The sequence below is a fragment of the Microcebus murinus genome, chromosome 4 (assembly GCF_040939455.1).
Source record: "Microcebus murinus isolate Inina chromosome 4, M.murinus_Inina_mat1.0, whole genome shotgun sequence".
Taxonomy (NCBI): Eukaryota; Metazoa; Chordata; class Mammalia; order Primates; family Cheirogaleidae; genus Microcebus; species Microcebus murinus.
The window spans coordinates 10,180,528-10,207,077 of record NC_134107.1 but is presented as its reverse complement, the minus strand read 5'-3'; the positions used below and the strand labels follow the sequence as shown (position 1 = coordinate 10,207,077).

The 26,550-nt window shown below is 52.4% G+C and overlaps 1 protein-coding gene across 6 annotated transcripts in view; it reads left to right on the top strand.

Moving 5' to 3' along the window:
• SHANK2 (SH3 and multiple ankyrin repeat domains 2) overlaps positions 1 to 26,550 on the top strand; it is a 545,909-nt gene that overhangs the window by 499,408 nt on the left and 19,951 nt on the right. For 4 of the 6 annotated variants that reach the window (XM_076001726.1, XM_076001727.1, XM_076001724.1 and 1 more), the window contains 5 exons: positions 12,876 to 13,011; positions 13,490 to 13,570; positions 21,564 to 21,694; positions 23,471 to 23,582; positions 24,559 to 24,579. In XM_076001726.1, the coding sequence (XP_075857841.1) occupies positions 12,876 to 13,011; positions 13,490 to 13,570; positions 21,564 to 21,694; positions 23,471 to 23,582; positions 24,559 to 24,579 (481 nt within the window). The remainder of the gene's footprint in view (positions 1 to 12,875; positions 13,012 to 13,489; positions 13,571 to 21,563; positions 21,695 to 23,470; positions 23,583 to 24,558; positions 24,580 to 26,550) is intronic. The other 2 variants (XM_076001725.1, XM_076001728.1) reach the window with 2 other exon arrangements.

The following is a 26,550-nucleotide window of genomic DNA, read 5'->3' as shown; positions in this document are numbered from 1 at the left end:
ACAAGTCATATGCGAAGGGCTCAGGAACCAGGTGAAGAGGCCCACTGAGCAAATACCACACAAATGCAGGATTTGAAAGAACAGAAGCAAAATAGTAGCTTGCAGCATCTTATAGAGCAGGAAGGAAGTGGTCAAAACACAGAAGGCTGGAGCCATTCCCAGGGACACAAGAGCTCCCAGAGGCTGAAGCTGGAACAATTGGAGCAACAAAATAAGTAGTATTAGGTTATAATTCAGAGTACAAAATAATATCCATGAGTCCATACTGATATAAACAGCTGAATAAATAAAGGAGGAGAAAAGACAAATGTCCCCTGCAGAATGCCTAAAGTTTATACAGATACTCTGTCCTTAAGGAGGCAGCACAGAGCTCCCCGCTCCTTAAGTGTGGGCTGCGCACTCTGACTTCTTTCGAGAAGCACAGTGTGGAAAGGAGGGAAAAAAGAGTAACTTTATGGTGGAGGAACCTGACAAGCCCAGCCTCAACCCGCCAACCAGGGCCAACACCAGCAGCCCTGAGTTACGTCGATAGCAGTTGCCCTTGAGGTGACACGATGAGAATAGCGCTTGGCCTCCATCGTCTTCCTCCCAAACCCATACCCGAGTCTGACCATGAGAAAAAATCCCAGCTGAGGGACAGCACAGAATACCCGACCAGCAGTCAAAACTGTCAGGTCATCAAAACCAAAGAAAGTCTGAGAAACCATCACAGCCAAGAGGAGCCCAAGGAGACATGATGACTAATGTCACATGGGCTTCTGGATGCGATCGTGGGATAGAACATGGACGCTGGGTAAATATTAAAGAAATCTGAATAAAAATTGGGCTTTAGTTACCGTATCAATGCTGGTTCATTAACTGTGACAAACATACCGTGCTGATGTAAGATATTAATAACACGGAACAGTCTGGACTGCGTGGAAACTCCCTGCACTGGCTTCACGATGTTTCTGTAAGAATAGTAATTACAGTGCATTCAAAGTTATCAAATATGTTTTTTTTTAAATATCCCTGAGTTCACAGTGACACTTTTTAAAGAACTGGTCACTTTTGAAGGAGCCCATTCGTTCATCTGAAAACTGGTAAAAAGAAAGCCTTCTCATACAGCCTGTAATCAAACAGCCAAGAGAGAAAGTTTCTCTTTAAAAATTATCCCAACTGGTGTGTGGAGAAGGAACAGTAGAAGTAGACTGTCACCCTTTGCAGCCCCCAATGGGGAAAGATCTAGGCAGTGACCATTTGCCAGTAGCTGCTGAACACAATAGGGACGGGCTAGTGGGGAATGGGTGAGGCTGGCATCACGTCATCGTGTCACAGCAAGACCCAGACGTCCAGGGGCTCCGGCGTGGGGGTCCAGCACTGCCCATGAAGTCTCCCGCCACCAGTTAATGATAACAGAGAACTGAGGCACACTGTTAAGTGGTACCACAGGGATACACACGACTTAGTGTCTTCAGCACAAGAACTGCGAAGGGATAAAAGAGGACTAGGTAAAGCCTATAGAAGAGATGAGCCAGCCAGATGCAATGTGTGGATCTCGTTCTGCTCAGGATTCAAATAAACCAGCTGTGAACTTGGGGACAGGCAGGTAAATAAATCTGCAGCGAGGTCTTTGGTGGTACAAGGAATTTAGAGTTACTTTAGGTGTGATAACGGTATCGTGTTTGTTTTTAATAAGAGTCTTTGTCTTTTAATAAAAAGCACGTGAACTGTTTTCAGGTAATGCAGGGAGATACCTGGCTTCCTTCGGGGGCAGGGCGGGTGGGAAGGAAGCAGGACTGCGCATTAGTAATCGCTGACGCTGCCTGAGACTGCCCTGCTTCCCAAAGCTCTCTGCGTTTGTGCAACGTTGGACTTTTTCTATAATAAAAAGCTATACAAATGACCTTTTTAACTAGTAGACTTTATTTTTTAAGCAGTTTTATAGAAAAAATTGAAATGGAAAGTACAGAGTTCCCATACATTCCCTTACCGACCTCCCCACTTCCCCTGATTAATATCTTGCTTTAGTGTGCTGCAAATGTTAATGACCGATAAGCCAATGTTAGGAAAAGGCCCTAGTTTGCATTACAGTTCACTCTTCGTGTTGTGCATTCTGTGGGTTTTGCCAAGACAAATGGTGGATATACAACATCCTGTACCCACCACTGTAGTATCAGACAGAACAGTGTCACAACACTAAAAATCCTCTGCCTTCCATCTACTCTCCTCTCCTTCCCTCCCCCTGCACCCCCCGCAACCACTGATGTTTTCACTGTCCGCATAGCTTGGCCTTTTCCAGAATGTCATGTAGCTGTAATCACACGGTCTTTAGCCTTTCGGATTGGCCTCTTTCACTTAGTAAATATGTATTTAATACCACCCCCTGAAGTCTCGCGTCCACTGGCAGTCATTCCCCATCAATTCGCCCTGCTTTTTGGCTGGATGAATGAATAAAGCTGCTGTGAACTTTTGTGCGTAGGTTTTTATGGAGACATATGCTTTCAGTGCTCTTGGGTATATAGTTGGGAGTGGAATTTCTGGGTCATATGGTAGCTCTATGTTTAACATTTTGAGGAATTGTCAAACTGTTTTTCTAGTGGTTGAAGTCTATTTTGTCTGATGTTAACATAGCCACTTCACCCAGGGGCTATTTTCTTCTATTTTATTGACTGTCAATCTCTCAGTGCCCTTGTATTGAAAGGGCATGGACAGCATGTATAGGTCTTCTTTTTAATCTAATTTTGTAAGATCTGCTTTTTAATTAGAGTTTTATTCCATTAACATTTAATATGATTATTGATGTTCAATCTAGGTTTACGAGTTTGTTTTCTGTTTATTTCCTGATTGTTTTCTTCCTTTCTCCCTTTTTCTGCCTTACTTTGGATTATTTGACTATTCTTAGAACTCCATTTTAATTCATCTGTTGGCTTTTAGCTGTACACACTCTTTACATTCTTTCACTGGTGGCTCTAGGATAACAGGATACATCCTTAACAGTCTACTTAGAGTTTGTATTTCACACTTCACAGCAAATATAAAAACCTGGCAACCCTATAGGTATATCTTCTTCACTCTTGCCTGACTTTATAATTGTCATATGTATTATATATCTATATGCTTATTAACTCAAAAAAAGTGTTATTTTACCTCAAATAGTCATATCTGTTTTTAAAAATGGAAACTAATCTTTTTCTATTTTACCCAGGTATTTACCTTTTCTGATACCCTTCATGCCTTCCAAAGATCTAGTATCCTTTTCCTTCATTTGGAAGAACTTCTTTTAGCATTTCCCATAGTACAGGTCTGCTGACAACAGATAATGTGGTTTTCATTTATCCGTAAAGGTCTTTATTTTGCCTTCATTCTTTAAAGTTATCTTCACCAGATACAGAATTCTAGTTGACAGTTCTTTTACTTTCACATGTTAAAGATGTTGCTCCAGTATCTTCTTCAAGATAAAGTCCTCCAGACTTTCTGATGCAAAGTCCAGTTATTCAAATCATTGTTCTTCTACAAATAATGTGTCACCTTTCTCTGGCTTAAGATTCCGACCTCCTTGTCTTTGGCTTTTATAAGATTAACTATAATGTGCCCGTGATTTTCTTTGTATTTATCCCGTTTGGGATTCACTGAGCTTCTTGAATCTGTAAATTTATGTCTTCCACCAAATTAGGGAAGTTCTTGGCTATCATTTTTCAAATATTTTTTCTGACCCATTTCTCTCTCTCTTTGACTCTAATTTTCTCCCCTTCTTAAACCTTGTGATATTGTCTGGTAAAGTCCTTAAGACCCTGTTCTCTTTTTAAAATCAATCTTAATCTCTTTCATGCATGCATGCGTGTGCGCGCGCTCTCTCTCTCTCTCCCCTTCATACTGATGTAGTTTTTTTTAAAAACAAAGCCTTACTCTGTCACCCTGGCTACAGTACAGTGGTGTCAGCTTAGGTCACTGAAACCTCCAACTTCTGGGCTCAAGCGATCCTCCTGCCTCAGCCTCCCTAGTAGCCGAGACTACAGGCACACACCACCACACCCAGCTAATTGTTTCTATTTTTAGTAGAGACAGGGTCTTGCTCTTGTTCAGGCTTGTCTGGAACCCCTGAGCTCAAGCAGTCCTCCCACCTCCAGCTCCCAGAGTGCTGGGATTATAGGCGTGAGCCACTGCACCAGGCCCTTATTGGATTAGTTCTATTGTTGTAACTTCAAGTTCACTGGCTCTGAGCTCTGCCATATCCATTCTTCTTTAAGCCTACCCAATGCATTTTTTAATTTCAGATATTGTATTTCTTAGTTCTAATAATTCCATGTAATCTCTTTTAATTTCTTTGCTGAGATTTCCTATCTTTCATTCATTATGAGTATCTTTCCCTTTACCTAATCGAGTATTGTTATAATAGCTGCTTTAAAGTCCTTGTCTGATAATTCCAACATCCAGGTAATCTTTGGGTTTATTCAGTAGGTTTGAAGTGTATTCAAATACTGTGAATGTTATGCTGTGGCAACTCTGGATTCTGTCACATTCCTTTGATGAGTGTTGATGTTTTTGGTTTAGCTGATAACTAGCTTGGTTAGACTCAAATTGCAGACTCTGTAGCCTGCAGTGGCAGCAGCTCAAACTTCAGTTCAGGTGCTTTAGCCTTATCTGCAAGCTTCTTTGAGTCTGTCCTACGTATGCACAGTTCATACACCAACCAGAGACATGGGAAAAGTTTACACACAGTTCATGGAACTACCCTTCTCTGGCTCTCTCTCTCTCTTCTGGAATTCTCCCCTCACTTAGGCAGCTGTGTCCTCTGATTTCCTAAGCCAGACAGGCTGCAGTTTTCTGCAGGAGCTGCACGTGGCTCACTCCACACTGTGTCTATGGCCCAAAGCTTCTAATTTTCAACTCCCATTCAGAATCCGCCTGCCTTTGTTCACTCTCTAAAGCCTTCAGAGAATGTGTTTGCATTTTGGGGTAGGGATTGTATTTTGTCCAGACTTTATAGCTGTTCCCTACAGAAGGGTTAATCTTAGAAGCTTATTTTATCTTACCCTCCAATCCCAAATGTTATACCCAAACAAACTACCCATAAAGTGTGCAGGTAAAGCCATTTTCAAATAGGCTATGTATCTCCAGACTCCTTTTATTGGGAAGGAGTCTTGAAGATGTCTTCTACCAAAAATAAGGTCTTAAACAAATAAACGAATACATACACAAAGTCTGGGATTCAGGAGACCTAACACAAGAGAGAATCAAAGGAATCCTGAGCATAGCCGTAATGGGGACAGCAGGGGAAAACACTGAATCGGATTGTTCAGAGCAGATCTTCAGGAAAGTCTTCAGGAAGGATTTCCTCAAGAAGACAAAATACTTAAAGTATTGGAAGATTTTGAAAAGAGATTTGTGTAATTAGGAAAGTGTTTGGATTTGAATTACTGTTAAGTACATAGAAAATTAACAAACAAAATTATATTGCTCCAGAGAAAACAAAACATACAGGAAACGACAAAGTAATCATAGTATACTGTATACTTTTAGCTATGAGGAACTACTGCTTAGTCAAAATGTAAATCCCAAATGTTGATCTAGTTAAGACTTTGACATATCTGGATGGTGGTGGTACTGGGAAAACAGAGGGGCCAGATAAAGGAAAAAGAACTGCATTGGTGGTTCTCAACGGAAGGCATCTTCCACACGACACTAGCCAATGTCTGGAAACGTTCTTGGCTGTCACACGTGGGGGCAGGGACCGTTGCTGGCCTCTAGTAGGTAGAACTCAGGTATACTGCTGAATGCCCTACAGTGCACACCCATAGCAAGGAATTAATTGGTCCAAAGTCACAGTGATGCCACTGTTGAGAAACCCTAAGCTCCAAATCATCTCCCACAGTGGTGTATGTCAGCAGATAATCCCATGTAAACAGCAAGGCAGCAACAGACAGGTGTTTAAGATGGAGTGATAAATATAAAAATAATCTACTGAAGGCTTTGAGAGTGAGAAGTGGGCTGGGGGTTGGGAGGTACTGTTGTAACAAGGCTTGTAGAACTGTTTCTTTAAATTATGTGCATGTACAATTTTGATATTTTAAATAATTAAAGCGGAAGGAGAGAATGGTTTACAAAGGCAGGCATGTGTCCCCACTCTTCACACAAGTTCCCTGAACTGCGGCTGGTGCCAGGCTTGGGTTCTTGCCATCTACCTGGATGGGGCTGTGAGTCACTCCTGCTATAAATATCTCCACGTCTGTACGTAAGGACAGTGCATGGAAAGCATGTTACTGTTTTTTGCAGTTAACTAAATCTGTGATTTGCGAGCAGTTTTCTCTCTACTCCACGGTGGTAATCCCTAGGCGCCTTGGTCCTTACCTTACCTGAGCCTCGTTCACCAAGTGACCAAGTGCCTCCCCCTGGTGGCAGCATGCCAGAGTCACAGGTCCAGGCTTTTTAGGGGGCACCGAAACCCCAGGAAGGTTCAAGACGCCAGCCTGAGCATATGAGGAAACAGCAAGCATTTCAGCTATTCTGGAGTTGCGGCCACACCACATGAACAATTTGTAGCATCTGCTGTAAGGACTGTAGTTGGTTCCAAAGTCCCATTGCAGGTTAAACTGATTTTAGGTTTGTTTAAAGGCTGAGAGATTCCAAGGATTCTAAGGCACTTTGTTCTTCAGTCCCTGCTGTACCAGGAAGGGGAATGTATCTGAATCTCCCAGTCCTGCGTTGGTCAGTGCTGGTCTTGCCGGTTAATTCCACGATGAACTGTATCGCCACTCACGTGCCTTTGCCCAGCTCCTCTCGCGGGAGTGTCTATATAGGCGTTGGGGCACACTCTGGTTGGCATCCTCGTGCCTCACGGATAAAGTGCTCACCTGCACACTGGTAGCAGATCCAGGAACCCAAAGCCACGCAGCCCACAGCTATGACCTTGGTCTGTGACATACCGTCTTCTTGGGAAGGACGTCATCCAAACCTTATTTATTTCACAGAACAGGATGAGAATTTAAGACTGGTGTGGTTGACGGGAGGATGGAGCAGCCTCTGTGGTCAGCTGGCTCTGAGGCAGCTTGAGAAACCCGTCCTTCTGTCCAGAAAAGGGGCTGACGCTTCATCCTCGCCAGGGGAGGGGAAGGCAGCTGGAGGGCGGGCTCCGACTTGTGTGCCCTAGAGACACTAAAGATGGAAGAAGACAAGTGACATAGACCCTGCTGGGCAGGTCACTCAGCCCCTGGACAAAGGCGGGAGGAGGAGGAAGGGCCAGCATCCGGAGCCTCACGCAGAGCTGAGTCCTGCGGCAGAAGGGGGTGGGAGGCTGAAAAGACAGTTTGTTCTCAGGGACTTCACATTTTAGTAAGGGCTCCACTACAAGGGACAGGACCCCTGTGGGGTGAGGGAGGGACAGAAGTTCTGTACAGGACAACCGAGGGAGGCCTGTGAGCTCCTGCCTGCAGTCTGTTCCCTCCCAGGGCCCCTGCAGTCATCTTCTGATGGCAATGTTCCCCCACCCTCCAAGGTCCCACTCACAACCTGCCCCCACCCCAGGAGGCCCCAGCCACGGCCCTGGCCCTGGCCCTGGGCTGGACAGCAGCTAGGGTTGGGGTCTTTGCTGGCCGGAGCTGTGTCTGCCTCTCTGGACTGTGGCCCAAGGGTCTGCTCCTCGACCCCTGCCTTTCAGCTTCCCTTTAACCAAAACCAGTCACTCCTGGGTCACCACTGACCAAAATACTTCCTCCTTCCCCCAGCTCAAGCCCAGAGCAGCTATGTACCTACAGAGGCCAGGAAGTAGGGGACCAGTCCCCAAGGGCGGTGACCAGACTCCTGGATAAGTGAGCCCAGCTATGGTTTGTCCCTTGAGTTACGTCTTAGTCCATTTGGGCTGCTATAACAATACCCGAGACCAGGTGGCTTGAACATTTATTTCTCCTAGTTCTGGAGGCTGGAAGTCCAAGATCATGGCACTGGCCAGCTTCCTGTTTCACAGACAGCCATCTTCTCACTGTTCCCTCACATGACAGAAGGGGTGAGGAGTCTCTGGGGTCCCTTCTATCTAAAAGGGCACCAATCCCCTTCATGGGAGCTCCGTCCCCATAACCTAGTCACTTTCCAAAGGCCCCACCTCCTGACACTATCACACTGGGTGTCAGGGTTTCAACACACGGATTTGGGGGACACAAACATTCAGCCCATTGCAAGTTCCCGGCTTCCAGTGGCCGGCGAGGTGCGCGGCGTCTACACTGAAAGATAAGGAGGGAGCGAGGGAGCGGAGGGAATGGCTTGTGCGGAAAGAGCAGCGGAGATTTGAAAACTAAACCAATGCTTAAAACATGAAACTAAACATTGGGCACAGGGCACCCCCCCGGAGGTGGACAGTGCCAGGGACCTGTCCATTCTGCTCTGTTGCTGCCACCCCCATGCTCGGAGTGCCCGCGTGGAAGCCCTGAGCACAGAGCTCCAGGTTTAGAGCCCTCCTCACAGGCTGAACAGGACTCAGGCCATCTTTGCTCAAGGCCAACAGCCAGTGTCCCCACACTGGGCCTCAGGGGGAGGTCATGGGATAAGGAGGCGAGGCTCAGGCCTGGTGAGTGTCTGTTCACATCAGGCAGATGCTGGCGATTTGTGCAGCCGCGTGGCCCAGGGGAGCACAGATCTCAGCATGGAAGCTGGCGCGGCCCTGGCCCTGTGACTAATGCCACAGATAGCAGCTTCAACTGCAGACAGGACTTCTCTCACAACCCCATAGGCTGGAAGGCCATGATCAGGGCGGTGGCAGGGTAGGTTCCCACTGAGACTGAGAGAGAGACACTATTCCAGGCCTCCTCCTGCTGCCAGGGCTTGTTTAGCTTGTCTTGGCTTACAGAAGCCTCACCCCTGTCTCCGCCTTCATCTTCACGTGGCATCCTCCCCCCGTGCACGTCTGTGTCCAAACTTCCCCTTTTGAGGAGGACCCCAGTCAGCTGGGTTAGGGCCCACCCAAATGGCCTTGACTGTCTGCAAAGACCCTCTTTCCAAATAAGGTGACACTTTGAGGCACTGGGAGTTAGGACTCCAACATGTGAGTTTGGGAGGGACACAGTTTAGAACAAGAGTGTCCGGGGACATGGAGAGCGCACATGCGCTGGCAGAGCAGAGGGCAGCTGGGGGGGTGTTAGGCAGGGGGGAAGATTGGGGCCAGGACGGGGTCTCTGTGCTCAGCTGAGGCAGGTGTGGGCTCCACCAGTACACAGGCACCCTAACCCAAGCCTGGCACTTTCGGCTCTCCTTGCCCAGGGTCAGAGCCAGGCACAGGCTGTCAGCGCAGCCAAATTCTTCACCAGGGGCTCCCTGTCCTGAAGTCCATCTGACGGGGGTCCCCGCAGCATGCTCTTGTGGTCTGTGCCCCGGCAGCAAAACCCAAGCCACACAAACATGCACTGCAGGCACCGTTGGTCTTCAGTAACTTGCAGGGCCTCCACAAGCCCCATCGCTTTGGGAAAGTCGATGTTTTTAATGCTTTGACAGTGTTTGCAGTGTAATTACAAATGCGTGTCACCGCCATACTTGATGCTAGAACTCGCTTTTCATTGGTGGAAACACTGAGGTTTCTTTATTGAATGTGAGATTTAGGAGCTACTTTTACTGGCTTTCGCCAGCATAAACAAGGAGTTCACCCTAAGGGACTCTCCAGACCTCACATCCATGTCCACCCACTGGGTGTGTACCTGTAGCTCAGGGTAACTTGCAGAGTGGTGACAGAGTGGCCACAGGCCTCTGCCCATGCAATATGCCACCTCCTCACGGTCAGAGAGGCCACAGCAGGCCCCTCGCAGACCCTCCTCTCCCTCTGCAGGGGAAAGACCTCAGGCATAAGGTCAATGTTCTGTGTGATCCGAGCTCTGGCACAGGAGACTGAACCCTGGAAGCTCAGACGGTCACTGCAGTTTACCAAGCAAATCAAAATTAATTTCACGAATGGCCCTGGACTGATTTTGAGACCATCAATGTGCAGAGTTCAATCTGTCCCTTTCCAAAATTCTAAAAGCAGATGGCATCGAAGGCAGCGATCATCATTTTGTGTTTCCATGGTGGCTGGCAGGAGTCACAAATCCAATGGCTCCTCTGGCTGGGAAGGTGCCATCAGGGCCGGGGGAGGCTGCCATGTGGGAGTGGGAGGCCCAGGTCCCGGGATGTCAGGTTTTTTCAATGAAAACTGAAATTCTGGACTTTTATGTAAAGGTCTCATACTCTTTGGTGACAGCTAAGTTAAAGTTGATTCTGTACCACGTGGCAGCAGAATTTGGCCCTTGGCAATCTCAGGTTTACGCAGATGGGGACTGAGGGGGGAACATTCTGGGATGTGTGTGGATGGTCTGAGACATCAGTTTTCAGAGAAAGCCAGGTGGCATTTCTGGGGCTGGGCGGAGCATCATTTCCTCCCTGCTGTTCACTGCAGTCTGCTGGGGGGGGGGGCGGCTCTCTTAGGAGGGCATGGGATGGAAAGCTGCCTGCAGGGCTGGCATGAAGGCAGCGCTGCTAACCAGGAGCTTAGATGGAAAAGCAGCTGCTGCAGAAAGGATGGACTGGAGCACCTCAGGTAGGAGATGCTAAAGGAGAGCACACCCCCAGAAATGAAGAAAACACCCCCAGGAGGCTGGTCAGCATGAACACGGCAGTACTCACTTTTTCACTGGAGTCCCCTCAGCACCTGCACTGGGGACCTGGCATCGCAGAGCAGGGCAGTGTCCTTGAGAGGGACTGACCCTCTGGGGCCTGGGGGACAGGCACCTGGAAGCCCTTTGCTGCCATGTCGTCTTGTCAAAGCCTCTGCGCTGGCCTCATGGCGTCTGAGCCCAGGCAGCCTGCCCCCCATCTGTTTTGTGCCCTGGGGATGCCATCGTAGTTCCTGTTCTCACCACCTCCACCACACCATTGTCCCTAGCACTGATTCTGTCCCCAACCCAGAGTGATCCATCATCCTAAACCCGACTCCTCATCCTCTCCTACCCCGGCTACCACCAGGCCATCGCACTGTCCTCTGCTCATGCCTGCCCATTCTGCCTCGGGAACTGGCCCAAAGCACACCTCCCCGGTGAGCCAGGCCCCACAGCTGCTGCTCCTGCTCCCCTCTGTCTTCTCAGGCAGCACTCAGCACGCCCGAGGTTATATTTGTTCACCTCCTGTTTGTCAGGACTCCCCAGGGCAGGGACAGCTTGGCATTAGTGGGTGCTGAGAACAAAAATACTGGTTGGATGAGTGAGTGAATGAGCGAGCCGCTGCTCTGCTGTGCCGGTTGGAGGGGCAGCGAGAACACGGCCTGATATTAAGGGCGGCCAGGGTCCAGCGAGCTGGGGTCTGGCTGAGTTGGCCCGTTTTCTGCCCTCAAAAAACTCTCATTGCTCTCTTCCTCCATCGGGTTCCTTTACTTCCCAAATTCATCTGGTTTCCCAATTATAGTCCGAGACAATCAGTGAAAGGGAGAGCCCCCCAGGAGTCCCTTTGCAGTGACCGCCACTGCCACCCTGAACTGGGTGGGCTTGGTCCTGCCAGAGACGACATTTTCAGGGCCGTGTAAGGGGACCAAGGGTGTTTATAGAACCAGACTGTCTGCAGTTAACAGGGACAGGCTGTCCCACAGCAGTGGGGGCTGCCCCACCCCAGGCTCCTCAGAGCTCTGCAGCCATCTCGGTGGTGACCAGACCAGCACACCCTGTGCCCAGCCTCAGCACGGGGAGCCAGGCTTGGCTGCACAGGCATTAGATGGCAAAAGTTCACTAAGCAGCACACTGGTGCTTTGTTAACTTTTCTGTTCAAAGTTTTTAAACAACCCACCGCAGAAATGATGGCTTGGGAACACCAAGGGGCATGGTCTCAAGGCTCCGTATCTGTTTACGGTCGAGGTGGTTTTGTTAAAGATGGTGCGGGTAGTCACAGGGAACTTCCCCGTCCCATCAAGCGCATTCTTCCTGCGACCAGCTAGAGGCAGCATGTGCTGGGCACAGGTGCCCTCGGGCTGGCGCTCACACTCAGAAGCTACAGGGATGAAGGTGCCAGAGCCCACCTGTCAAGCTTGGGCACTTTCATAGCAAAGTTTAAGAACTACCCCCAGGTTGGGCACGTCATATCTAGGGCCAAACACCTGCCCAGTCCCCCACCCTCCAGGGACTGGTGTGGGGCAGGCAGCAGAGAATGGTCTGCTGCCAAGCTTTGCTTGGGGAGTAAGAAGAGCACGTGGCAGAGGGTCAGCCCCGCCCCGGCCTGTGGGATGCCACCTCGAGTCTGTTTCTGTGCCACGCATGTTTGCCGCAGGGGAGGTAACAGACTCTGAAAGGGGCCACGAGCCGCCAGCAGAGGCCGTCGTGTGGCAGCTGTCCAGGCACCTTGTCAGGCCAGGCTTTCGTGCCTTCTCAGGTCTCCGGTGGGAGAGGAGGGAGCAAGCACAGGGGGGGAAATGGGCCATGTCAGTGTAACATGTGTTCCCAAAATACGGGAGAAGCGATTCAGTGCCGTGATTCCTCTTCACTGTGAGTGGAAAGCTGGAGTCCCGCAGCCTGACCCTGGGAACCTCTCACCTCTTGGCAGGTAGTTGGGGCCGTGAAAATCACTCTAGGCTGGCATAAGTGAGCACCTAGGAGTGCTCAGATTAAATAAGGGCTGGTCCGTGCACTCTAGCAGCTGCAGGGCTCTCAGTGGAGGCCACCGTGGGTCAGAGGAAGGGCCAGGCTCAAGGAAGCTCTGCCTCCCTTGGCCTCCTCAGCCACAGTGGCATTTGTTCTGCTTCCTTAAAAGCACTGTTGCTTCCAAAAAGACTGGTCTCATGACACTTCCCTGCGTTTGCCCTCTTTTTAGGAGACCACACTTCTGTCTGCCTTGGGTGGGTGCCGTGTTGCCTTTCTCTCCCGTTGGCCCTCACTGACGCCGCCCTCCCCGTCTTCCCACAGGTTAACAATGAGAATGTCGTCAAAGTTGGCCACAGGCAGGTGGTGAACATGATCCGCCAGGGAGGAAATCACCTTGTCCTTAAAGTGGTCACGGTGACCAGGAATCTGGACCCGGACGACACTGCCAGGAAGAAAGGTACGCACCTGGCCGAGGTGGGAAGGGCAGCTGTGGGGCAGTGGGCCTTCTCTCTAGCTGAGCCTACTCACCTCAGAGCCCGAGCATAGGGCCAGGGCTGGAATTTGCCACCAGGGCTCACAGGCTGCCAGAAGCATCTGTGCCCCCTCTGTCACCAGCAGGCACATGCAAACAGCCGGACAGTGTCCCTTCTGTTGTGCTTCCCACTCATTGTCCCTTCCCCACCCTCCTCTGGCCAGACGGCAGGCCCTCCTAAGTGCCCACCCTTCTCCATCCTGGGCACCTGCACAGTCCCTGATCACCTCAGCCCAAATTGAGCCTGCAGGAACACCTGTCATGTGACATGCCCACAGAGAGGTGTCTGCCTGGCCTCCCCACAGAAAACTGCAGGTTCCAGGGCCAGGGTGGGCTTGAGACAAAGGTGGGAAGGGGGTGTGCTGCAGCCAGGCTCTCACGCCTGTCTCCATCTGCCATCAAGCTCCCCCGCCTCCAAAGCGAGCGCCGACCACAGCCCTCACCCTGCGCTCCAAGTCCATGACCTCGGAGCTGGAGGAGCTCGGTAAGAGTCGCCCGTCCAGCCCTCCCCAGACCCACGCTGTGGCCAGTGCCCCTCCCTGCACGTGCTCCTGTGCCTGCTTGCCCTAGCAATGGTGTCAGCGCATGCCCTACTGCCCTGTGTTTGGCCTCTCCATCGGGAGCCTTGTGGGGTGGTGGTCTGCCTTTCCTCTTTTCTGTTTATCTAACATTGTTTTGTTTTGCATTTTTGGGCCTCTCACTAGTGGATAAAGGTAAGCAGCTCCCCCTGACACCCCAACTGACACCAGCCTCAGGGGCTATGCAAGCTCCCCCTGTGGCCACTTGGGCCTCAGACCAGAAGGCCCCAGCCCCAGAGACCTGGCAGATCTATCTGCCCACCAGGCTTAGGAAGCTCCCAGCACCTTCTTAAAAGGTCTGCAAGGAACAGAGAGGGGCTCTGGCTCTCAGTCATGGTAGCCCAGGCTACAAGATGGGGCCTATTAGCCGCCTGGGCCGTATTGGCTGTTAAAAAGAGGGATGACTTTGGGGTTGGCTGCATGAGCCTCCCAGACAATGTTAAATGCCTTGTCAGGGAGTTGCCATGGAGCCCAGGAACATCCTCTGGGAAGAGGATGTTTATGAAGCAGAGCTGGTGGGGGTGGAGATGCCCACCCCACTGAAAGCAGCCCACATGGGCACAGAACCAACCCCAAGCTCGGCGGGTTGGTGGGCTTCCTTCCTCTTCTGGACAAGGGGCAACCCTTCCGAGGGGTCTAGTGCACACTGTGGGCGATCAGGTGGACATGCTTCCCTGGCCCAGGGCAAGGAAGCTGGCTGGGTCACCTCTCCCAGCTTCAGGGGCTAGAATCTGAGGATCAGCACAAGGCCTTGGTCTTCTAGAAAAGAGAAGCCCTGCTATGGTGCCCCCCAAGCTCTTTCTGGCCCCTGCCTTGACCTCATCTTGTTTAAACATGACCTGCAAGGAAGACCCCAGTTTCCACATGCCCCAAACCTTATGGGCAACAGAAGTGTGGATTGCCACCTGCTCTTCTCTAAAGTGAGATGGCATGTGTCAGGCTCACTCTTCCCAGAGGCCCGGCATGAGGCTCTTGTTTATAAGTGGGCCTCCAGCTCAGCCATGCAGGGTTATCCTGAGCCCCACTGCTCTAGTGGAAACCATGTCCCACTTCGGCGTGAGAGTCCCCCTCTCCTCCGCCAGGCAGGCTTACAGCAGGGTACAGGGGAAGGAGCCACCGGGGCCAGGCTGCTGGAGACAGTGCAGCCCCGCCCCCATGCCAGCCCCCGTGTGGGTGTGGGGGTGCCATCCACTGGCTCACAGCGCTCCTTTCTGTTTTCAAGCCTCGGTGCGGAGGAAGAAGGGTAAGGGAGGAGCAAATGTCCGTCTAGTCCCCTGCCCGTCACACCTGTGGATCAGAAACCCCCTGTGTGACTGCCACGTGGAGTCTGTAGTGTGCCGCCAGCCCTGTGTTGTCGCCTCCATTTCCCCAGCCCCGGAACACATCCTGTTTCCGTCTGCTTTGTTCCTGTTTGTGATTCCTCCCTACGTGTCCTGTTTCTTCCCTGAGCTGTGTCTACATCATCACAACCACGAAACCCGCAGGGACCCTGTTCAGGCACAGCTGGGCCTGCCTCAGGCAGGTGGCCTCTACGCTCTGAGGCCTTGTGGGGGATGGAGCCACAGGGGAATCCCTGGCCAGGGGTGCAAGCCAATGGAGCCCCTACATACAGAGGCTGCCTCCCTTTAGCACCCAGAAAGCCCCTACTCTCCAATAGGCCATCCCACAGCAAGAGTGCCTGGCGCTGGGGAGGGAAGGGAGCTATGTGGGCCCTTTGGCCACACCTCTCCAGCTGCCCCTCCAGGGCTGGGAGGACTAGCAGTGCTGACAGCAGGCCCCAGAAGGAATCAGATGCCCCCTTCCAAGTAGCCACTCACATGTGGGGCTGCTAGAGACAGATACCCCAACATTAAAGAAGCACTCTCAATCAAGACTGCTTTGCCCAAGGAGTGGGAGGGGGCCTTAGACACATCTGCACTCTATCCCAAACGCTCACATGGGCGATGGGTATGGGAATTCCCAGCTGGCTTGCTAGGCTCCATCACTGCATGGAGGATGGGGTAGATGCCAGGGTAGAGAATCCCCTTCTCTCTAAAAGTCATGGGATTACATTTCTATATGAACTCCCCTTCAATCCAAGGCCAAACCCCAGCTCACCAGAACAGCCTCTCTGTGTCTTCAGGAAGGTCTCATGAACAGAGATGGCTGAAAAGAGTCTATCGTCAGGGAGAACAGCTCAGGACTCAAGGCTGGCCGAGCTTCCGTGGGCAACAGGGGCCTGCTTGAACCCCGGCCCCATCCACTCCACCCTCCCCAGCCAGCAGCACCTCTGGTAGATCAGAAAACAGATGCCAAGGTCTGCACGGCCAGGTAGAATCCACCAGAGGACAGGCAAGAGGCCCAGAGAGTGGATATCCACATTCCATTTGAACAGCAGAGAAAACTTTGTGATGAAATGCCCCTGGCCCCCACCCTCACGCACACAGCCAGGCGCTGAGCCTCAGCGCCTCATCCGCACAGGGGAGTGCTTCTGGTCCCCACTCCCAGTCACATGGGATCACACCTGGAAAGTGTGTGGCACACAGCTGTGCAGTGCATGCTCCAGCTCAGCCTCTTGAGTGGTTCCATCATATTCCAGAAGGGCTGCCGTGGGAAAGGTCAGGCCACTATGGTTGTGCCAGGTTGAAAAGTGTCCTCCGAAAACTCATCTCCACCTAGAATCTGTGAATGAAATCTTATTTGGAAATAGGTCTTTGCAGAGGTAACCAAGATGAGGTCACACTGGGTTAGGGGCCTCCCTAAAAGGAGGAAGGACCGAGCCAAGGAACACCAAGGATTACTAGCCACCACTAGGAGCTGCAGAGGCAAGGACACTAGATCCTTCAGAGAGCTTGTGGCCCTGCCCATACCTTGACCTTGGACTTCCAGCCTCTAGAATGTGAAAGGACAAATTTCTGTTGTTTTAAGTCACCCAGTTTGTCATCATTGGTTTTGGCAGCCCTAGGAAATTAATATAATAGTGAAACAGCTCAAATCCCAGCTCTACCCCTGCCCTAAGCGACACCCTGATTAGTGATCCCGAGTTTTCATTTTTCTGTCTTAAAAACCCCTTGAAGACTAAAGTATTTACTGAGCTCCTGCTGAGCCCCCAGATACCATGCTGGGCTCAGGCCCCAGGTGAGTGACCCTCATATGCTGACTTATTGATTGCACCCTACCCTAGGACAGCTGTGGGGGCACAGGCAGAAGCCACCTGGAGGCAGAGGTGGGCAGACCTCTGGCCCTGGGCACATGGGTGACTATGGCCTCCTCTGCCTGCACCCAGACCTCATCCCTTGCAGGCCAGGACCAGTCCACCAGCATTCAGACATATCCTTCCCACTCCTTCACTGCCTCTTTGGAGATTAAGCCAACAGGCTGGCCAGCTGGCGACAGCCGCTGCTTCTAACACGTGTGGCTTCTGTCCTCTAATATCTGGTGCTGTGTATGTTCTTGTTTGCCTTTTGGAAATGGTGTTGCAGAGGAAATCCTGCATTTCACTCTCACCTGAGACAGGGCATGGTGGTGCTGCACCTCCAGAGGTGAGCAAAACCACAGGTTCAAGTTCACACCAGGGGAGGGAGCAGCAGCAGCACTAACAGGTCCCTGTGCATCTCTGCTCATCTGAAGTGTTTCACAGATCTGATTGCCAGAAAGCTGAAGGGCTTGAGTGGCTCAGTTCTGGTCTCAGTGGATATTTCTGGGGGGTCTGGTCTGGACTGCTCCCCCCAGGATGGTTCTGAGTGGCTGGGGAAACAGCTGAGCACCTGGGCTCACCCTGCATGTGGCCACATGTGAAGGAACTCACAGGATATTGGGCCTAGAGTTGCTTCAGTGGGACCCTGTTTTCTACCTAGGGACCAGGAGACTAGTCCTGGTCCACCTTACCTCAGCATGGCCGCTGGGGGGTGGTTTCGTTGCACAGTTTGTTGACTCCTTGTGATTTGCTGAGTGCGTGAAGGGTGGTGGCAGGATTTCTCCAGTGTGAGGGTGAAGGGCGTGCTGCTTTCTCGGGGAGGCAGGGGGTCTCTTGTTGAAGTCAGTTCACAGGCTGGGTGACTGGTGACAGGCAGGTGACAAAGCTACCAGCTCCCCTCCCAAAGTACACTCTTCCCTCTGTCCAGAAGTTGGCAATTTATGGCATCACATCTGTCGTCTTAAGAGAATGTAAGTTTGCTTAGAGAATCAAAAAGCAGGGTTACTGCTGGAGCATTTCCATCAGCTCATTACTAGATTAAGATTTGACAGATGTCTAAGGATTGTTTTCAGTCACCAAGTACTTCATTTTAAGACTGCAGGGGGCTGGATTCCCTAATCCCCTTCATCCTGAGTACCTGAATAGAGATCCAGTTCCTGGCTGTTATAAATCAAGCAGAATCCTTAGATGCCTAGAATGAGAAGCACGAGCCGCAGTCTTACGGCTTCTCTTAAAAGCCTTCATGTTCCAGTGCAGATGTCGTCAAAGACGGGGCTGAGCTGAGTCAGGCCACCAGGTTCCCACTGGCCAGTGCATCCAAGAGACAAGGGCCAGGAGGGGACCCACACAGGAATTTCCCTCTTCTCATGTGAATTGCACAAACACCACAAATTCTAACTTAAAAAGGAACTGTGGCCCCAACCCTACCATCCCAACAAACCAAGTTGCTCTCACATGGTCTGGTTCAAAAGAACATTTGTGCTGAGGGTAGAGGCAGGAGGGGGAAGGTTTAAAACAGAGACAAGGACATCCATGATCAAGGTGGCCACTGCTGCAGGGGAAGTACCTTCAACACCATGGCCAGGCCCACCCCTGTGATAGGGTGACTCTGATGTGAACAGCATTCCCTCCCCTTCGCTGTTCAGTCAGCCAAACAAGGCAGATCATTCTGACAGTGACCCTAGAAATTTGCAAATAAGTGTTCTGCTACTGTTGCCCACCAGGGCTGGGCACCCCTATCTGCATGACAGGAACAAGGGTTGGGTGACCTCAATGCTAGCTACAGCTCCTACCTGGTCCCACAGTTTCCCGACTTTAAGCATGAGACCCTCGATTTTTTTCTCTGCAAAATGGGAAGAATCCCTCCCCTACAGCCAGGTTCTCAACAGTCTCACCAAGGTAAGGCACTGTTAGTGACCACACTGCCTCTGCCTCACCCAGGGCATGCCCTGAGATCCTAAGATCACAGCCTGCTGTGGCTAGAAGTGAACCAGCCCATCAGCTTTGGGGTTTGTTAATATAAAAGAAACAGACTCATGGCTTCTGAAAGGGCCCACCTAGAAACAGGAGCTGCTGGAAGATTTGGCTGGTTTAAACCTTAATCACAGGAGAGCTGTTCCACCCGAGAGTCCCTCACCCTGATGTGTCTAGCCCATGCCCAGGGCCTTCCCTGCAGGGCGTGGCCTTCTGCCTTACGGGTCTGACACTTCCAGCAGTGTTCAAAGCTGACAACCTTCCCTTGCCCCGCGCCCCAGCTGCCACCTTTACCCTCTGAGCTTAAAATAGAGGTTAGCCCAGGAGGGATGTCCCAGTGTTCCTGGCTCTGATGACCTCCCCCACATTTCGACGGAATCTAGCTATCACATGAGCGAGAGGACAGCCCTGGTTTACCTGCATGGCCAGGAGCGCTCCCTTCAGTCAGCAGCTGTGCGCAGTACCGGACAGCACCATTCTGCAGCTGCCCACAGAACTTGCCATCTGAAATGGCCCCATGAGATGTCTTGTTGGGCTGCAGCTGTTCTTCCCGTAACTTGACACATGCCCTCCGCTGGGGTCAGAAGAGGGGCCCAGGCCAACTATGGGGAGGAGCTGGCAGTTCCCAGAGTAGCTCACTGCAGTTGTGGGCTGTAGCTCCCTAGGGCTGGTGGGAGATCTCACCCTCCCTTTGCTGGGGGCCACCAGCAGCCACACTTTAGCCAACAGCCACTGCCAAGGGGCCCAGCTTCTAGGGACAGACCAAGCTGGTCAGTCAGCTCGCCAAAGCAGGTCACGCAAACATCACCTGAGCGAAAGGGGAGCAAGGCCCAGCTGATGCAGCTGGGCTGGAGAAACCTACACAGAAATAAGTTCAATCCCAGCCCAGATATCTGAGGAGAAAAGCTCCTTAGAGAAAGCAAAGCGCTGGGATTGTGGCAGGTGGCTATGGTATATATAGCCCAGCGGTAGGGACAGGGACTCTAGCCAAGGGAAGAAGGTAGGAAGAGGCTGCAAGTAGCACAGGGCTGAGATGAAAGCCTTGAATGCAGGTAAGAACACAGGTGGCTGCAGGTGGGGTGTACCACTGCCAGGTGCAACGAGAGAGTCAGGTGTTTCTTCTCACTGTGCCTGACCATCCATAGAGGGGACAAGATGCCCCCCATGGAGGGGCATCAGCCAAATCAAAGAACCTGGAGTCCCAGGAGAGGTGCCAGCAGGTGGGAGCAGCAGTGGGCCTGCAAGTGGAGCGTGCGTGGCAGGGGCGGGTGCTGAGATGTGGTGCCCAGCGTCATGGCCGGTAGAGCAGCATAGAGGTGGCCTCCTTGCTCTGTGTGACTCCTCAACATCCTGCTGGTGAGGAAACTGCAATAACAGTCCAGAGCAGGGGTCGGCAAACATCTTCCATAAAGGGCCGGGTAGTAAATGTTCGGGCTTCGCAGGCCATGTGGTCTCTGTTGCACATTCTTCTTCCTTTTCTTCTCTTCCTTTTTACAACTCTTTGAAAATGTAAAAACCACCCTGGGGCCAAGGGTCATACCAGAACAGGCATAAACCAAGCCCGGGTCTAAAACACAGGCCTGGCATCAGGCACCTTCACCTGGAATTCACCATGGAAACATTTACTCAAGTGTCAGGACTACGCATGTGTCAGCTGCTCTGAGGTAGAGGGGTTGTGGTGGGGGCCCAGCTCCATCCTTCCCTTCCTTTCCCTGCTCTTCCACTTGGGGGACAGCCTCTCAGGAGCTGGTGCTTTCGTGTTGGGTGACAATGAGCAGTGCAGTGGCTCTGGAGGGCTCTGCCTGTGGGTCAGGTCCTTGTGAGAAGCTGCCGTTACAAGTGACTTCCACTGTGTTTTAACTGGAAGACGTGGGCCTCTGTCCCTGGGCTCTGATTAGTTCCCTGACTCTCATGCCAGCCCCACAGCGCAGGGTCTGAGCCCTTTCGACGGCATGTACTTCACAGGGAGCTACTGACCGCAGGAGTGGGATTAGGGTTGCCTAGGAAAAGGCTCCAGGCTTGTAGCAGAGTGTTCTCCCGGGGGGCAAGGGCTGTGCCTCAAGGATCCAAAATGGGATGTGTACCCACCACCACCAATTTAAATTTTTCAATTTAAAAAGTAAATATTTTAAATTTCTATTTTTAAATTATTTTTTAATTTCTAGAGATCGCTTATAACTGAGCTTTGGCTTTCTTTTTCAAAAAGAAATGGAATGTTCTGTTGGGAGAAATAAATGGGGACCTCCCTGTGCACCACATGCTCAGACTTCTGGGGGCTCCTAAACACCCGCACTGTCCAGGTGGCCCTGCTCTGGGTGTGGGGTCCTCACATCTTGGCATCTGCATTTGGTTGCAAAAGAACCACATTTCTGAGTCTTAAAAAATTCCAAAAGTTGGTTTAGTGAGCACTACACCAAGAATAAGTACCATTAAGAACAAAGTGATTCCAACTAAAAGACAACCTAAAGTTTCAGGACCCGTGATGGGCTGAGGACTTCCAGAGGAGGCTTCCAAGTTGCTGGGTGGTTCCGCCCTGCCTGTGTCAATGTGCACCCTCCCAGGGCAAAGTCCGGGGAACGAGATGATGCTCCAGTGGGAAGCCTGTGGCAGAGAGACACGGGCACGGTGCCAACGCCCACCTGCACGATTTCGGATGCTGAGTGGTCGCTGCACTTTTTCCTTTTCCTTACTAAGCATCGGTCTCCGCTGACTGTGGGGGGCCTGCTCCAATCCCCATGGTTGTGTTGCAGATAAACCTGAGGAGATAGTCCCAGCCTCCAAGCCCTCTCGAGCTGCCGAGAACATGGCCGTGGAGTCAAGGGTGGCGACCATCAAGCAGCGGCCCACGAGCCGGTGCTTCCCGGCTGTCTCGGACATGAACGTGAGTGGCCATACCCCGCAGGGACTCTGGGGGTGGGGGAGCTGGGAAGTGGGAGGAGTAAGCAGGAACAGAGATGGCTGTCTCAGCAGCTGAGGTTCACACTCCCTGTGCCATCCAGACAGAGCCAAATCTAAGTGGCCACAGCACACGCACCCTGGTCCTGGTCCTGCAAGCGCAGACTTGCAGTGGAGGGCACAGCCCACGCTAGCATCCAAGCCTGGCCACTCCTCTACCCACCACCTTGGCCTCTGCTAAGTCGCTCTGTGCCCTGAGTCTCAAGGGCACCCAGACTACATGCCCAGCTGAGGATCTTTGAGCACTTGGCTGTGCTCTTCAGACAGAAGGGACCTTGGCTCCCCGTCCACCACAGCACAAAAGCATTCCCGTGTGGAAGGAGTGTAGTGGCCCTTACAGGCAGAGGCCTTCACACAAACACTGGGCCACATGGTCAGAGATCTGGGCGACAGTTGTACTCAGAACTGTAACTGCCAAGAAGGAAGTGCTTGGGCTTCAGAGCTTGCTGGGCGCACCAAGTGCCCAGCTCAGAGCAGGCGGCCCCTTCCCTCTAAGGACAAGGGCTTATCTCTGTTTTCCAGATGCAGCTGTCTGTGCCTGGTGCCGGATTCCAGCACTACCTGTTACTATTACTTACTCTTCTCTTTGAATCAATTTCAAATGGGTGCATTTTGTTTAATCTAGCCTTTTCTTAAAAAATAACACCCATAAATATCATAAATTTGATGTCAATTCCATGTAATATACATTAAAACAAACACATCTGTTAATGATTAAAATTAAATGCTCACCCTCACACCTCCTCCCCTCCCCTCTGCAGCTCTTCAAAGCACACCCCATACTCAGAGCTGCAGTCAGCCCTCCCCTCTGGGCCCTGCCCCCACCCCAGCTCAGATGCTCCCTTGCCCTGACTAACCTCATGGGACAACAGCCCTTGACCCCTCACAGGACCAGAGCCCTTTCCCTCCTGCAGTCTCAGGGCTGCAGAGCCCAGGTGAGAGTACACCTCCAGTTGGAGTCAAAAGCGTGCATATGAACGTTTCCAGTGATCTACATCTGACGTTTTTCCAGAGTCACACTGACAACCTCAGTTTTGCGGACAAAGCCTGCCCCAAAGCTGCAGCCTGGGGCAGGGATGGAATTGGGCAGACATTGCACAAGGAATCTGTTTCCAAGATGGTGAAGGGAAGCTCTAGGCTCCTCCTAGAGCAGGCCAAGGAGGAAGAAAGCTGGGACAGCCCACTGCTGCAGACTCAGAGCTGTGTTCTGGAGCAATCTCAAAGCTCGCCCACGCTAACCGGCACATAGGGCTCATCCAGGCAGCACCCGGTAGCCGGTGCACCTTCACACATGCTGTGGGGCTGGCGCTATTAGCCCATTTTATAGGAGGAAAACAGAGGCTCCCGTTTTAAGGCCTTGACTAGGTCACACAGCACGTGGGGAGCTGGGGTGTGGACCTGGGTCTGACACCCCCCACCCCTGTGCACTGCTCTGTGCCCTTCCCACAGGACATCCATTCTGGCCCCATTCTCTCAGACTTGTCTGCGCAGCTAGTCTGGTGAGCGGTGTCACTGCAGAGCCCGGCTCCGCGGAGCAGGGTGTGCTGTCATCTAAACAGCATGAGAGGTTGATGACAGCAGGAGCCAATAGGAAAGACAGAGAGGAGCTGCAGTGACAGACTCAACCTTACTGCCCTCTGGGCTTTGTCACCACGGGTGGGGGTGGCCTGGGCAGAGTCTCACCCTGGGCTCTGGTTTGCAGTCCGTGTACGAGCGCCAAGGCATTGCTGTGATGACGCCCACCGTTCCTGGGAGCCCAAAAGGCCCGTTTCTGGGCATTCCTCGAGGTACGATGCGAAGGCAGAAATCGATAGGTAAGAAACGTGACCCGCACCTGCAGAAGTTGCCCCTTGGCTTTCCAATGCAGCCTCAGAGCCCCTAGGGAGCCTGGCCCACTGGGCCCGCCACAGCTGCCCCAGCACACCCACCCCCCCCGCAGCAAGTCCCTGCCAGCCCACCCATCAGAGGGCAGGAACCTGGGTTCACCCACCAGGCAGCCATTTGAACATCGTGTGGTGTGAAACCTCCCTACCCCCATGGATACAAACTCCAGGGTGGTTTCTCTATCCTAAAGCCAAGTCACTTGTGAGAATACCCTTGGGTGAAGGGGCCACATGCCAAGAAGGAAGGCGGGGGGTGCATGGGGTGATCTAGGCCAGCCCCAGCCCACCCTGCATGGCTCAGAGTGGGCAGGGCCAGTGGACTCCCACCTCCCCCGGCCCCTGCCACGTTCTGGAGGATGAGCTTAACGGACACACTTCTAAGGGTGGTTGGGTCAGGTTCTTGAACTGCAATGAAGTAATGTACTGTGTGTTGTAGCAAACTGCTTACCTTTCTTGTTAATGTCACAGTTATTTCTACTGACTCTGTTACAGGCAAAGGTAAACTTGACCTTTTAAGACTGTCCCTTTGTGAGATAATCCGGCACTGTTTTTCCCATGTAAATTTTCATGGAAGCAAAGGCCCCAGCGGACGCCGATGGGCCCTGCCCTGTAAAGAGCCGTGCGGCAGCCCTGGGGACCCCGGCTCGGACTGGACCTGCCCCAGGGTCGCTGCTCTGGGTGTTCTGGAAACGCTTCCTGGCTGCCGTTTGGAGGCATAGCTTGCGTGTTACTAGTTTGAGTGAATGACAGTAGGCAGTTACTAAACAAGTGACAGTGCAGGTGGTGTCTGCTGTGTGTAAAACGCACCCAGCGCCAGCGAGCTCAGGGCCCCGGCAGAGCTGCGTATGCGCCATGTTGAATCCCTGGCTCTTTTACTGGTTAATAACAGTCGATTTCCTCCTGTCAGACAGCAGAATCTTTCTATCAGGTCAGTGAATCCTTACAGTTTGGAATCTGTAATTTGAATGTAACCTGATTTACTTTATAAGGTGTATTCTCAAATTATTACTCCTTGGGAATGGAACTGTCAGGCAACCAACATGTAGTGAATGGCCAATGCAGAATGCCTTTAGCAACCATCTTTGCAATGCCAAAAGATCTTCCCACAAGGAGTATGTCAAATTTGGAATACCCTTATCAAATTGAAGTTTTCATTGGAATAAATTATTGTAGTTTGTCCTAGGAATTTTTTTTTTATTTCAAGTAATTTATTTTGAAAAACCTGCATGCCCCTGACGTGAGATCCTGGTACTATCTGTCTGTCGGTGTGTCTGTGCGTGTTTTGCCCCTTCCCCTGGAGTGCCTTCTGTTAATGTTTCTGTGTCTTGGACTACTGAGCGGTCTGTAAAGTCACACCCAGGCGACACACCCAGGCAACCCTCAGGCCACAACCTCAGCACATCCTCACATGCTCAACACCCACAGGCTTTCATTAGGGCAATTCACGGAACCGACTTTGTGCACCAAGTCAGCTGAACCTGGACCCTGGTCAGTCATGGTCGTGGCAGCCTAATGCTCCCTCAGCCCCTGCTCCAGAGGGTCTTAGATGGGACCAGTTCTGGAGCTTCCATGATAATCCAAAGGGGGCTCACTGAGGCCCCTCAGCTGAGGGTTTGCTTGGGATCCTGCTCCTCGCTTGGGCTGGAGTCTTTGATTACAGAGGAGATGTGGGCTCCCTCCCCTCAGGGGCATGTCCCAGAGCCAGTGCAACCCTCTGAGCTGCCACGCATAGCCATCCTTCCCAGGACCCAAGGAGCTCCGACACACACAGAACACTCAGTGTAGCCCAGAGAAGTCAGGTAACAAAAGAGGTTCATGTCACCCTAGAAGATACCCTCAAGTGACATACAGGGCCACCAGTAGGCAGAAGGCTCTGCGGATGGGTAGCAGGCCTCCCTGCAAGTCTGAGCAGGAGCAGAGTCCTTGGCACTGCCACTATTTGTGCCACAGGAGCAGATGCAACAGCACCTGCAGCCCTTTGCCCTCATTTCAGATGGGCAGGTGACAGCCTCAGCTCCCCCAGCCCTAAACCCCCACCACAGAGGCAGCTCCCACTCACTCTCGTGCACACAGGCCTGGGAGAGCACCGCAGAGGCAGCTCCCACTCACTGCACCCTCGTGCACACAGGCCTGGGAGAGCACCGCAGAGGCAGCTCCCACTCACTGCACCCTCGTGCACACAGGCCTGGGAGAGCACCGCAGCTGCAGCTCCCACTCACTGCACCCTCGTGCACACAGGCCTGGGAGAGCACCGCAGAGGCAGCTCCCACTCACTGCACCCTCGTGCACACAGGCCTGGGAGAGCACCGCAGAGGCAGCTCCCACTCACTGCACCCTCGTGCACACAGGCCTGGGAGAGCACCGCAGAGGCAGCTCCCACTCACTGCACCCTCGTGCACACAGGCCTGGGAGAGCACCGCAGAGGCAGCGCACACTCACTGCACCCTCGTGCACACAGGCCTGGGAGAGCACCGCAGAGGCAGCGCACACTCACTGCACCCTCGTGCACACAGGCCTGGGAGAGCACCGCAGAGGCAGCGCACACTCACTGCACCCTCGTGCACACAGGCCTGGGAGAGCACCGCAGAGGCAGCTCCCACTCACTGCACCCTCGTGCACACAGGCCTGGGAGAGCACCACAGAGGCAGCGCACACTCACTGCACCCTCGTGCACACAGGCCTGGGAGAGCACCGCAGCTGCAGCTCCCACTCACTGCACCCTCGTGCACACAGGCCTGGGAGAGCACCACAGAGGCAGCGCACACTCACTGCACCCTCGTGCACACAGGCCTGGGAGAGCACCGCAGCGGCAGCTCCCACTCACTGCACCCTCGTGCACACAGGCCTGGGAGAGCACCGCAGAGGCAGCTCCCACTCACTGCACCCTCGTGCACACAGG